The following is a 13,503-nucleotide window of genomic DNA, read 5'->3' as shown; positions in this document are numbered from 1 at the left end:
CGACCCAGAGGCGCTTCACGCCCCTCGTGATCCAGAGGTACTTCAAGCCGCACGCGACCCAGCGGCGCCTGACGCTGCACGCCATCCAGTGGCGCTGCACGGCGCACGCGATCCAGAGGCGCCGCACGCCAGACGCGACCCAAAGGCGCCGCACGCCACAGGCGACCCGGAGGTGCCTCGCGCCGCACGCGATCCAGAGGCGCCTCACGCCGGACGCGACCCAAAGGCGCCGCACACCACAGGCGACCCGGAGGTGCCTTGCACCACAAGCGATCCAGAGGCGCCGCACGCCGGGCTCTACCCAAAGGCGCCGCACACCACAGGCGACCCGGAGGTGCCTCACGCCACAAGCGATCCAGAGGCGCCGCACGCCGGACGCGATCCAGAGGCGCCACACGCCGGACGCGACCCAGAGGCGCCGCACGCCACAGGCGACCCGGAGGTGCCTCGTGCCGCACGCGATCCAGAGGCGCCGCACGCCGCTCGCAACCCAAAGGTACTACAAGCTGCACGAGACCCAGAGATGTCTCACGCCACACGCGATCCAGAGGCGCCTCATACCACACGCGATCCAGTGGCGCCTCAAGCCACAGGCGACCCAGCAGTGCCTCACGCCGAGACCAGGGTCGGGGACAAGAGGCCAGAGATCACCATGGCAGATAAGCGGCACCATGTAACACTCTACTCACTGAACCAGGACCAAGAATGGGAAGAGCTAGGCACCGGACACATCTCTTCCACTTACGTGGAACGCCTCCAGGGCGTGTTTCTGCTAGTTCAGTCTGATTCCCATGGCTCACTAATCTTGGAGTCGAAGATAAATTCTAATACGCCTTATCAGAAACAACAGGAAACGCTGATTGTTTGGTCTGAAGCAGAGAACCATGGTATGGCGTTAAGTTTCCAGGACACTGAAGGTTGTCGCCAGATCTGGGAAGACATTTGCCGGGTTCAAGGTAAAGACCCATCCGTCGAAATCACGCAAGACCTCTTGGAAGAATCTGAAGACGAACAACTGGATGACATACTGGAAACTAATACTGTGCTTGTCCTGCCTAACTGTGAACTCAGTAAACTTGAAGAGATTTCTGACCTAATTACCTCTGTTCTCCTTTCACCGATACATAAGGAAAGACTGGCTCTGATCTTAGAAAATGAGGCCTATATTAAAAATTTGCTGCAGCTGTTCCGCGCTTGTGAGGACCTAGGAGACATCGCAAACTTACACTATTTGTATGAAATTATTAAAGGCATCTTATTCCTTAACAAGACGGGTCTGTTTGAGATCCTGTTTTCTGCTGACTGTATCATGGATGTGGTGGGATGCCTCGAGTATGACCCTGCTTTGGCTCAGCCAAAAAGGCATAGGGAATTCTTGACCCAAAATGCAAGGTTCAAGGAAATTGTACCAATAACAGACTGTGAACTTATGCAAAAAATACATCAAACATACAAGGTGCAGTACATTTATGATATCCTTTTGCCTATACCATCCGTGTTTGAAGAGAACTTACTCTCTGCTCTTACAGCTTTTATTTTCCTCAACAAGGTCGAGATAGTCAGCATGCTGCAGGAAGATGACAACTTTTTGCCTGAAGTGTTTGCACAGTTAAGGGATGAGACTATAGATGATGATAAACGGCGTGAATTGCTATTTTTCTTCAAGGAATTTTGTGATTTTTCTCAGACATTACATCCTCCAAGGAAGGATGAGCTATTCAAAACTTTGACAGAATTGGGAGTTCTTCCTGTTCTTAAAGTTGTGATGAGCATGGAAGATGTGCAAATAAGGTCAGCTGCTACTGACATATTTACTTACCTTGTGGAGTATAGTCCATCCATGATTCGAGAATTTATTGTGGAAGAAGCCCAGCAGAGTGAAGACGGTAACCTTTTCATTAATTTAGTAATTGAGCAAATGATCTGCGACAATGATCCTGAGCTAGGAGGTGCTGTTCATCTAATGGGACTTCTTCGTGTTCTACTTGATCCTGAAAACATGCTAACAACATCTAATAAATGTGAGAGAAGCGAATTTCTGAATTTCTTCTATAAGCACTGTATACATATCTTCATAGCACCACTTTTTGCCGCCACTGCTGAACGTATACATGAAGAGGATAATACAGCTGGATCCGACCAAAACAACAGAAATTGCCTCAATAATTATCAAACAGCACAGCTGCTTTCTTTAATTTTAGAGCTGCTCACATTCTGTGTGGAACATCACACATACTACATAAAGAACTATATTTTGAGCAAAGACTTGCTAAGAAGAGTCTTGATCCTGATGAATTCAAAGCACACTTTCCTGATCTTATGTGCTCTCCGCTTTATGAGAAGGATGATTGACCTTAAAGATGAACTTTATAATTCTTACATCATCAAGGGAAATCTCTTTGAACCAGTTGTCAGTGCTTTCCTGGATAACGGAACTCGGTACAATATGTTAAATTCTGCTGTTATTGAGCTGTTTGAATACATAAGAGTGGAAAATATCAAATCTCTGGTTGCACATATAGTTGAAAATTTTTATGAAACACTTGAATCGATTGAATATGTTCAGACATTCAAAGGATTGAAGATTAAATATGAAGAAGAGAAAGACCGGCAAAGTCAAATACGGAAGAATTTACATTCTGTAACGTATAGTAAAATATTTCACAGAAGTGCCAGAGTTTTGGAGAAGAAGGAAGAAAGATGTCTTAAAGAAAATTCAGAGGAAAGAGAAGCAGTTAGGCCACCACTGGAAAATGATTTTCAAGGTCATTATGATAAATTTGTGGAGACTAAAAAACCAAAAGAAAATGAAGACAGAGTAGATCTTCATAAGACAGCAACTTCTGGTGGCTACAAAATCACCTCATCCCATTCTGCTGGTACGGCTAATGGAACAAGTAGCCTGAATGGTCGCAGCATGGTTGGCTTAGTGAATCGTCCTGATGAAGAAAAAGATAAGGAAGAAGAGACATCTCCCAGGAAAAGACAACATCTTAACCTGTAAAACCTTTAGGGGAGATCCTCAACATTACTAAACTCTATGTTATGAAAGTTCTGTAAACGTCAGTTAGCTGAAAAGTCTGAATCCAAAAGCTTTCTTATTTGAATTTATAAGTATACAATAAGTAGTAAAGATGCTCAGTGTCATCACCTAGGAGGGTTTAGTTCCATAAAAACCAAACTTCACGGAATTAAAAAAAAAAAAAAAACCAACTAACCGGAACCTGAATGATAACTTCTTTGCAAGAAAAATCTTGGCTTGGGGGGAAGGAAACAGGTTGAGAATATAAGATGAATGTAGTTTTGTTCTATGGCTATATTTTAAAAAAGAACTCTTAACACTGCAGTTGTAAAGCCTGTAAAATTACTTGGCCCGATGGTTCTGGCTACAGTTTTATTTGCCTTGGTTGCCTTTTTATGCAATAAAAATTCATGTTTATGCGAAAAACAAAGTCCACTGTAATTTAAAAAAAAAACTGGAGCTATTCACATTTCTGTGAAAATTAAACACAAATTCAGCCTCTGGGTAATTGGAGGGAAATAACTTACTGTGTGTATTTTCATGAATAAGAAAGGAAGCTGGATTCAAAATGTGCAGTTGTTAATTTAACTTTTTTTTTTTTTAGATAAGAGATGCCAAGAATCAGTCCAGTAGTATTCCAAAAAGGTGTTCTCTATTACCTTGTTAGTGGGTAGAAGAGAACACTTTCAACTGCCAGATGGTGAAAGGTACTTTTGAAGGTATTTCCTGACTCATTAATAAAGTTGTGTCTGTCTTCAGAGCAGCAGGTTAAGTTTTAAAGTACAATTTACAAAGTCCAACATACAAAAATAGGGGTGAATGAAGTGGCATTTAAAATCTAGGAACCAACTGGAGGGTATTATGCTGAGTAACTGGAGGGTATTATGCTGAGTGAAATAACTCAGTCGGAGAAGGACAAACATTTTATGGTCTCATTCATTTGGGGAATATAAAAAATAGTGAAAGGGAATAAAGGGGAAAGGAGAAAAATGAGTGGGAAATATCAGAAAGGGAGACAGAACATGAGAGACTCCTAACTCTGGGAAACGAACTAGGGGTGGTGGAAGGGGAGGTGGGCGGGGGCTGGGGGTGACTGGGTGACGGGCACTGAGGGGGGCACTTGATGGGATGAGCACTGGGTGTTATTCTATATGTTGGCAAATTGAACACCAATAAAAAATAAATTTATATTAAAAAAAGTTTTGGGGAAAGTTAAAAAAATAAATAAATAAAATCTAGGAACCATTTTGGACCAAGAAATAACTTAAGTGTCGAATTCCACCTACAGTCCCTGAAGCGTTTTTTCTATAGTCAAACAAGGGTGGAAGATGAAAGGTGCTTTATGAAAGAGTGAATGCGATGAATTTCTCAAAATAGGTTGTAGCAAAGAGTTAAGAGGATTTATTTTTAGAGGAACAAGTTAACTGGGTCCATTTTTCCTGGAATGGCTTAAATTGAAGCAGTTTCTCTTGTTTTGAAGATTTTAGAGTTAATTTCAATTTTGGTCATTGTTTGAACTAGATGGGCTGTCTGTGTTGATAGGAAGTTTAGTTTTCCATAAGACAGCTTTTGATTTTCTATTCAAAATACCACTGTAGTTGTTTTGCTCCATTTGATGATATTCATGCTGAACTATAAAATTCAAGAATTAAAAAGTCACCTTGTAATTCCAAAAACAAAAGAAACTATTTTAAATGTACAATTGTGCCATTCAGAGACACATCCCATGCAAAAAATAAGAACCTTGTAAGAGCTACAAAGAGAGCGTGTTCTTAAAACAAGAAATAATTTCATCAGATATAAAGTCTGCTAAAGTGTAGACATGACCTTAGGAGATATAATCACACATTGCCGAGGACACAGCACAGCAGGGAAACTGCATTTTTACATCTCTCAAGCCACAAGCCACGCTGGTTAAATTAAATGTTGTAATGGGACTGTTCATGTTGTGAGTATACCTCAAAAAAAAGGCAGTTTGTTCCAAGAGCATCTCATGTTTTCTTTCTGGCTAGACTGTCATGGGGAATGTCATCTGTAGTACACATAGTTGCATGCATACTCAGCATGTTGTTTTGAAAAAAAAAATATGCTTAACTCTTTGTTTTGGTGAGTGTAGCCCCAATTCCTTAACAGAGCAACTATTTACAATTAGACAGAAAAGAATAATGTTTCTATGCTCTTTCTTTTTTTTTTTTTTTTTTTTTTTTTTTTTTTAGAATTTGGAACTTTTATTCATTAAAAGGCACCAATAAGAGAGTGAAAAGGCGGGAGGGTGGGGGGGGGTAGAATTTTACAATACATCTTAGGTCAAAGAGTGTCTCCCCCAAATTCATGTCAACCCAGAACTTTGGAATGTGATCTAATTTGGAAAAGAAGGTCTTTGTAGCTGTAATTAGTTAAGAGGAGGTCATATTGGATTGGGGTGGGCTCTTGCGATATTGTGGTTTAGAATAAGAAATATATATTTGGTCTACAATACTTAGCACACAGCCCCCAAAACCTTGTAATTTTCATTCTTTTTTTTTTTGTCCTATTTTATTTTATTTTTTTTGTTTGTTTGGTTTTTTTTTATTTATTTTTAATTTTTTTTTTAATTGGTGTTCAATTTACTAACATACAGGAAACGAACTAGGGGTGGTGGAAGGGGAGGAGGGCGGGGGGTGGGAGTGAATGGGTGACGGGCACTGGGTGTTATTCTGTATGTTAGTAAATTGAACACCAATTAAAATCTATGCTCTTTCTTATTCTCCTCTCTTCAGCTACTTTTAATCAGCCATTAAAAAAAATAGACACTCTAAAAAAATTTTAATGGACTCTGTAGGGGAAAAATGATATTTGCATTTCTTACTGTACTGTTTCCAGTGAATTTGTAAGGAAGGGCGGAGGAAGGCATAAGTGCAATGGGAAATTTGAAAAAAAAGGAAAAAAAACAAAAGAAAAGAAAAAAAGATAGGCTTTCTATTGAGCTGTGTAACCTCTATGAGCCCTTTCCTAGTCTCAGCTACTTAATGTTAGGGAAACAACATGACAGGCAAAATGGTGCAAAGGCAAATTGCCCATCAAATGGCATAACCTACTATTACAGGAACATTTAAGAGGGCAACAAAACACAGGAGAGCAATCCTTACTGTCTGCACACTGAGTGAAAAATTGACCAAAATGTTCAGCCTCTCTAGATGCTGTGTATGAAGAGATACCATGTCAAAATGTTTAATTTCATCTTGAAGATTTTTAGAAGTAATTTTAAAAGGACCCTTAAGTGGGTTATCTATGAAAAGAAGGAACAATTTGGAATGGATTCGTATGTACAATAAAATATAGATGAATATTTTTGGAGAGGTACCCTGGGCTCATAAAGATCAGGGCTTTAAATATATGACTTCCAGTAACTTTTATGGCACAGTGACTTTCTAAATACACCAACAAAGGAAAGACAATACAACAGATAAAGCAAAAGCTTCCAATTCAGACAGCCCTTGCTGACAATATGGGCTCAGACGCTTACCAGTCCTTTAACCTTAGATGATTTACTTCTTTTCTCCTCTAACCACAAGTTCTTCATCTTGTCTCAAAAATCAGAGACTATATGTAAACTACTCAAACATATTCAGCACTTAATAGCTTTTGAAATTCTTTATTATCAACAATAGTAACATAATAATTTCACAAAAGATTGGGGATAAAGTCAGGTAAAAATACTTGTATCACAAGTTATATTTACAAGCCAATAATCCCATATTCTCAATCAAATTGAGATAAATTAAAAATTAATGAGTTCAGTTCTGGTTAGCAGACAAATCTATATGTATGCATCATGCCCTGCTGAGACACAACTGAAATAAAAAGCATTAAAGTAGAAAGAAAAATAAGCTTGCATAGCAATAAAGGCAACTTGGGTGGAGTGGTGTCTGGAGTGTCAACCACAGAATGAAATTGAAATCAGAAGAGTAGCAGGAGAAGTGGGGAGGTTATCTAGGATTGGTGAAAGTGACAAGAGTAAGGAAGCGCTATTCCCTTCCCTCCCATGCCCTGCCCCAGCAAGCAGAGCAGTCAGCTAGAATGTATTCATAGATACAGACCAAGTGTCCTTTTCCTTAAAGCAACTGAAGTAACAGACAAAACTGAGGGCCCTGGTACGAATGTTGTTGCCTCAGAGTCAGGCTCTTCTCTTTACAGTGTTGGAGGATCCAAGATGCGGCATGTTGTTTTGTTTTTAAATTTTTTTTTATTTATTTATGATAGTCACACACAGAGAGAGAGGCAGAGACACAGGCAGAGGGAGAAGCAGGCTCCATGCACCGGGAGCCCGACATGGGATTCGATCCCGGGTCTCCAGGATCGCGCCCTGGGCCAAAGCCAGGCGCTAAACCGCTGCGCCACCCAGGGATCCCCGCTGCATGTTTTTTACCCTCAGGTGCAAGTCACGGTGTTTTCAGGAGTGAGATGTGTTAATGCCCAGCTCCTATCCAACAAGTACAATCCCAAGAATACAAATGACGACCCTGGAAGGAAAGTCTTTACAATTGGCAGGTCTGTCAGGTAATACCTACATCACTCAGGGAACACAGGTTGAAAATGCTAGCAGGTTAAGTGTTCAGATTCCCAGTTCATTTCAAATAACTAAGCCGACTCCTTATTTTGGAGGGTCTGCTAAATGCAGTCAATCCAATCTTTCTTATTTGCCCATGCCACCAGCATGGTGATGTGACATTAACTCACCCCGTGGTGACTGAAGTTGAGGGTGAGAATGACATCCACAGGTGTGTGTGTGTGTGTGTGTGTGTGTGTGTGTGTGTGTGTGTGTGCTGCAGGAACTGGAAGCATCCTTTTCATATTCTGGTAGATCTCTCAGTGAGGTTAAGGGGAAAGGTGGTCAGAGCTTTCTCTCAGACTGAGGATGGCAGACTCAACAGTCAGTTAAATTGAAAATGTTCCTAACGGTTTGGAAGAACTGTACCCAAATGTTTTCCTTGGGGAGGAAGCCTTCAAAAGCAGTTTTTAAAAAAGATTTTATTTATTTATTTGACAGAGAGAGCACAAGCAGAGGGAGGGGCAGGCAGAGGGAGAGGGAAGAAGGAGGCTCCCTGTTGAGCAGAGAGCCAGACGTGGGGCTTCATCCCAGGACCCCGAGATCATGACCTGAGCTGAAGGCAGATGCTTAACCAACTGAGCCACCCAGATGCCCCCAGAAGCAGTTTTGAAAGACAGAGTTCATTAATGCACCTTCCTCCCCTGTGCAACCCTCAATTCTCAGTTGTTGTTCTTCTTCCATTTCCAAAATATCTGAGTGTTTCTTTCTAATAACTATAACTTTGCCTTTTCTTTTGGCTATTCCTTACTCTCACCCAAACTTTTCATCTAGGAGGATCAGGTATGAGAGAGACAAAGACATTTTAATAAAACCAGAACTAAGGGGCACCTGGGTGGCTCAGTGGTTGAGGGTCTGCCTTTGGCTCAGGTCGTGATCTCTGAGTTCTGGGATCAAGTGCCGCATCAGTCTCCTCGTAGCGAACCCGCTTTTCCCTCTGCCTATGTCTCTGCCTCTCTCTGTGTGTCTCTCATGAATAAATAAAAATTAAAAAAAAACAGAATTAAGTTTGAATCACATAGGTTTCATTTTTGGCAAGCTGCCACCCAGAGCCTATACCAACCAGCTGGCCTAGGGAAAGAAATATGCATCATACTCAGGAATGGTCAGGACAGACTCCTAAATTTTCAAGATATGTCTAGATAATTTTCTATCCCCTTAGTCCTGATTCAATTACCAAATTATCTTACTCTGATGTAGGGCTTCTCAGTCTCATGACAGTTGACATTTTAAGCCAGATATTTCATTGTTTTGGAAGACATTTCTGTGCATTGTAAGAAGTTTTGCAGCATCCCTGACATGTCCCCACCAGCACACCCCCAAATGTGACAACCAGAAATGTATCCAGAAGATGCTAAATATCCCTTAAGAGGCAAACTCACCCTTAATTGTGAACCATTAGTCTAAAGATACATAGAGCTTGATTCAAGAGCTTCTCTTACATTATGGATATTGGATTCACATCCTCAAGGCTGAATTACCTTTTCTTCTTATCCTCCACCTGAAAGGGCCAAGTACATATAAGGATCAGGTGTATAATGCGCTTTAATGAAAAGAGAATAGACTTTGCTTAGAATTACAGAGATCCTGTTTCTGCTTTTCATCACATATGTAACTGTGGCATTTTATGTGACATCTCTAATTCTCAGAGTTCTTATTTTTAGTGTATGGCTGACAACACTGTTATGGGTGAAATGTGTCCCCCAAAGTTCACTTGTAGTTCTAACACCCAGGACCTCAGAATGGGACTGTATTGGACATAGGGTCTTAAAAGAAATAATTAAGTTAAAATTAAGTCATTAGGATGGACCCAACTCCAATATAACTGATATCCTTAAAGAAGAAATTTAAACACAGAGATGCACATGGAGGGAAGGCCGTCTAAAGACATTGGGAGAAGATGGCCATCTACAAGTCAAAGAGATAGGCTTCTGAAGAAACCAACTCTGCTGACACCTTGATCTTGGACTTCTAGCCTCCAGAACTGTGAGAAAACAAGTTTCTGTTGTTGAAGCCCAACAGTCTGTGGTGCTTAGTTATGGCAGCCTTAGTAAACTAATAATGGGAAGTTTTCTGAGGATTAAACTATATATAATTTATGAATATCACAATTATTGTGATAAACAATTCACCAATAACATATGGCAATAGCTCTTCTTCTTTTTTAAAAAGATTTATTTGTTTATTAGAGAGAGAGAGAGAGAGAGAGAGGTAGAGACACAGGAGGAGGGAGAAGCAGGCTCCATGCACCGGGAGCCCGACGTGGGATTCGATCCCGGGTCTCCAGGATCGCGCCCTGGGACAAAGGCAGGCGCTAAACCGCTGAGCCACCCAGGGATCCCCAATAGCTCTTCTTTTATTGAGCATGTATTATATGTCAAGCACACTTTCTTATGCAATTTACCTGTATCATTTCAAATTTCACCATGAATCTGCAAGGTAGATGTGGTGGACGTGAGAATGCACCTTATACAGAGGGAATATAATGAAATACAAGTAAAGGTCCCAGCCACTGCTCTGTGGTCATTGCCCCACTTTCCTCCCAGGCCATGCTTCCTGGGGGCTGCTCCCAGCCAGTGATTTGCATGGCAAGCGCACTGAAGCAGGCTTGTTCTTGGGAGATGAGAAGACTCCTCTGACTGGAGAGCTCCCTTGAGGACTTTCTGAAGGCTCTTCTGAACAACCTTTAGACAACGTGGGGCCCCAGGATGCTTTCACTAGTCCCTCTTTCCTTCATTTGAGGTCAGAGTGTGTCATAATTGGGTGTCTTTTCCACTCTCCTCCAGTTTGCTCTCCATTGCCTCTCATCACCATTTTCCCTAACGAAATCCCTGCATGCTAACTTCTTTCTCAATGATGGCCTCTTCTTGGAGAACATGGGCCAACTCAGTATGTATTTTGACTACTTTACAGAAGAAACAGAGGCACACAGAAGTACATAACTAGTACTAGTCAGAGCGCATTCAGATATGTTTGTCTGACTCCATAGACAGTTCTTTCTCCCACATGTAATGTGTCTTGAAATGTATCATGAACGTACTTTAAACATTAGAACCATTATATGCACCTACCGTATATTTATTTATTAATAACAAAATAGAAATATGATATTGTCATATCAAGTCTATGAACAGTCTATGTACATAGTGTCCCTCTTTCTGCTTTACGCATGCTTCCAAACATGGAAGCTTTGTTGAAGCAAACACTGCTTGAATTCTTCTCCATAAAAACACAGTATTCTGCAAACCACTGTCATCACATTCACTATAGTAGTTGCTAAAGAGGTAGCTAGTGAAATTTTTACTCTTGTCTCAGAAGTCAAGAGAGATAGGGTGGCCCGGGTGGCTCAATGGTTTAGTGCCACCTTCAGCCCAGGGCCTGATCCTGGAGACCTGTGTGTGTCTCTCTCTCATTAATAAATAAAGTCTTTAAAAAAAAAAGAAGTCAAGAGAGATAAAATAACTTTCACTACATGCCAAGTAACTTTCACTACATGCCAAGCACCCTGCTCAAGTACTTTATATGTGCCATGTGATATTTTGATATGAAAAATGGAGATCCATATCACCAAATCTCCTCCTGCATTCCTTCATGTTGCAATTTTGTTGCTATTGTGAGAAAACTGTTGGGAATAGAGGCCTACTTAATTTACTGAGATTATGCTTCAGTTCATTGAAGAATGGAGGCTTGAAAGAGAAATTATGTCCAATTACATATAACTTGAATTTAAATACCTTGCACATCTGAGTGTGTAGACTGAGTCTTCTAGCTTAGACTCGCATAAACTCCTGGTCCTTTTCTACCTTTCTATTGGATTTTTTATTTGTTTCCCCTTTCACCTTTATTGCTTTGATAGATATTCTTTTGATTCTAATCTGGTAGTTAGTTACCTTTAAATGGTAACATGCACATTTCATTTGGCAAAGACTAAAATTCATCATTCTATCCTCCCCTGGAATAATAAAGGAAATTGTTTTATATCCATAATCCCTCTATAGTATTGCATATGATTGCTATTTTAATATAGCTGACACTTTTAGCTGTTTTTACTAGGTTTTTGGTTTCCAAACTGTTGGAATCAGAAGCAAACCAAATTTGAGACACATTATTTCCTGCCCCCACTGCAATGACTAAATTGAGCAATTACGTGGGTAGTATTTGGAGAAAACTGCAGAAAACTACTTTGGTTGGAGAGTTACTAAGGCAACCCTGTAGAGAAGAAGGACATATGAATGGGCTGAAGAGCCTGATAAGCTACCCAATAATATTGGAATGTTTCTGCTGTACACATTTTCAAAGATACCCTAAAAAACCTAAAGAGTGCTTTAGTCTATCACATTTGGCAGTGGAGAGGATACAGTATTTTTTATATATTTCCAAAGATTGCAAAATACCAAAGAATGGTTGATATTCTGTGGAAAGCTATTTATATTTTTCTCAGATTTGAGTACTTCTCTTTAAATGAAATAAAATTTTGTAGGATTTCTATTGAACTCAAATATGAAGATCATTTTCAATGAAGAATAAATTACATATGGGGAAAATTGCACTGTTAGAGTTTAAAAAATACATCAATGTCTGATAGATGAATACATTAAAATTTTTTATTTAAATTCAATTTAGTCAACGTATAGTGTGTTATTAGTTTCAGGAATAGAATTTAGTGATTGATCAATTGCATATATTACAGTGCTCATTACATCAAGTGTCCTTCTTTTTATTAAAAAAAATATTTTTTTTATTTGACAGAGAGAGCACAAGCAGGGGAAGGGACAGAGGGAGAGAAAGAGAAGCAGGCTCCCCACTAACCAGGGATACTGACAGGAGGCTTGATCCCAGGACTCTGGGATCATGACTTGAGCCAAAAAAGGCAGGCACTTAACCGACTGACCCACCCAGGAGCCCCTCAAATGCCCTTCTTAAAGTCCATCACGCAATTACCCCATCCCCTCACCCACCTCCCCTCCAGCAACCTTCAGTTTGTTTCCTAGAGTTGAGAGTCTCTTATGGTTCACTTCCTTCTCTGTTTTTATCTTATTTTATTTTTCCTTCCCTCCTCCTATGTTCATCTGTTTTGTTCCTTAAATTCCACATATGAATGAGATCATATGGCATTTGTCTTTTTCTGACTTATTTCACTTACCATAATACCCTCTAGTCATTTTTTCCAGATTTATTAAGATTTAATTGACATATAACATTGAATTAGTTCAAGATGTACAACATAATGGTTTGATATATGTGTACTATTGTGAAATGATCACTGCAAGTTTAGGTAACATCAATTAGCTCACATAGTTATAAATTCCTTTCGATAAATATGTTTTTAATAATAGTATTATGCATGATGCCTTTATTTTTCTTCACTAGCATTCCAGACATAGATTGAAAGTGTATTGTATGGGATATGCATTTAGAATGGCTGGGTTTGTGTCTTTATTTTTTTAATTTATTTTTTAAGATTTTATTTATTTATTCGTGAAAGAGAGGCCAAGACATAGGCAGAGCGAGAAGCAGGCTCCCTGAAAGAAGTCCCATGTGGGACTCCATCCCGGGACTCCAGGATCATGCCCTGAGTCAAAGGCAGACGCTCAACCACTGAGCAACCCAGTCATCCCAGTTTATGTCTTTATTGAAGTACTTCCTACCTATCTGGCTTCAGTTCATTCTGATAAGGTCTCTAAGTCTCTGGGTACTTATCTATAAAATGATGTTTATGTTATAAATAACAATGTAGATAAAATTATAAAATTATAAAGTACCACAGGGATGTCAATAAATACTTTCTACTTAGTTAATATGATATTGTAAGAATTTTTTCTTTTATACCTAACAACTAATGTGATTTCATTATTTCTCATATAAAATATTATATCAGGGTATACAGAAAAAT

At 39.9% G+C, this 13,503-nt stretch overlaps 1 protein-coding gene across 1 annotated transcript; it reads left to right on the top strand.

The window, feature by feature from the left end:
* The first annotated feature begins 159 nt into the window (after positions 1 to 159).
* LOC112654500 (serine/threonine-protein phosphatase 4 regulatory subunit 3B-like) lies at positions 160 to 3,259 on the top strand. The gene has a single exon (XM_035711732.2). It carries the CDS (start codon positions 524 to 526, stop codon positions 3,002 to 3,004), a length of 2,481 nt encoding a protein of 826 aa, XP_035567625.1. The 5' UTR covers positions 160 to 523; the 3' UTR covers positions 3,005 to 3,259.
* Positions 3,260 to 13,503: the final 10,244 nt, after the last annotated feature.

Source organism: Canis lupus, chromosome X (genome assembly GCF_003254725.2).
Source record: "Canis lupus dingo isolate Sandy chromosome X, ASM325472v2, whole genome shotgun sequence".
NCBI classification, from domain to species: domain Eukaryota; kingdom Metazoa; phylum Chordata; class Mammalia; order Carnivora; family Canidae; genus Canis; species Canis lupus.
Note: the sequence above shows the minus strand (reverse complement) of the source record. Positions and strands in the feature narration are given on the sequence as shown.

Excerpts from the sequence above, each read along its gene's own strand:
- LOC112654500 (XM_035711732.2), top strand. The coding sequence starts at position 524 with ATGTCTCACGCCACACGCGATCCAGAGGCGCCTCATACCACACGCGAT.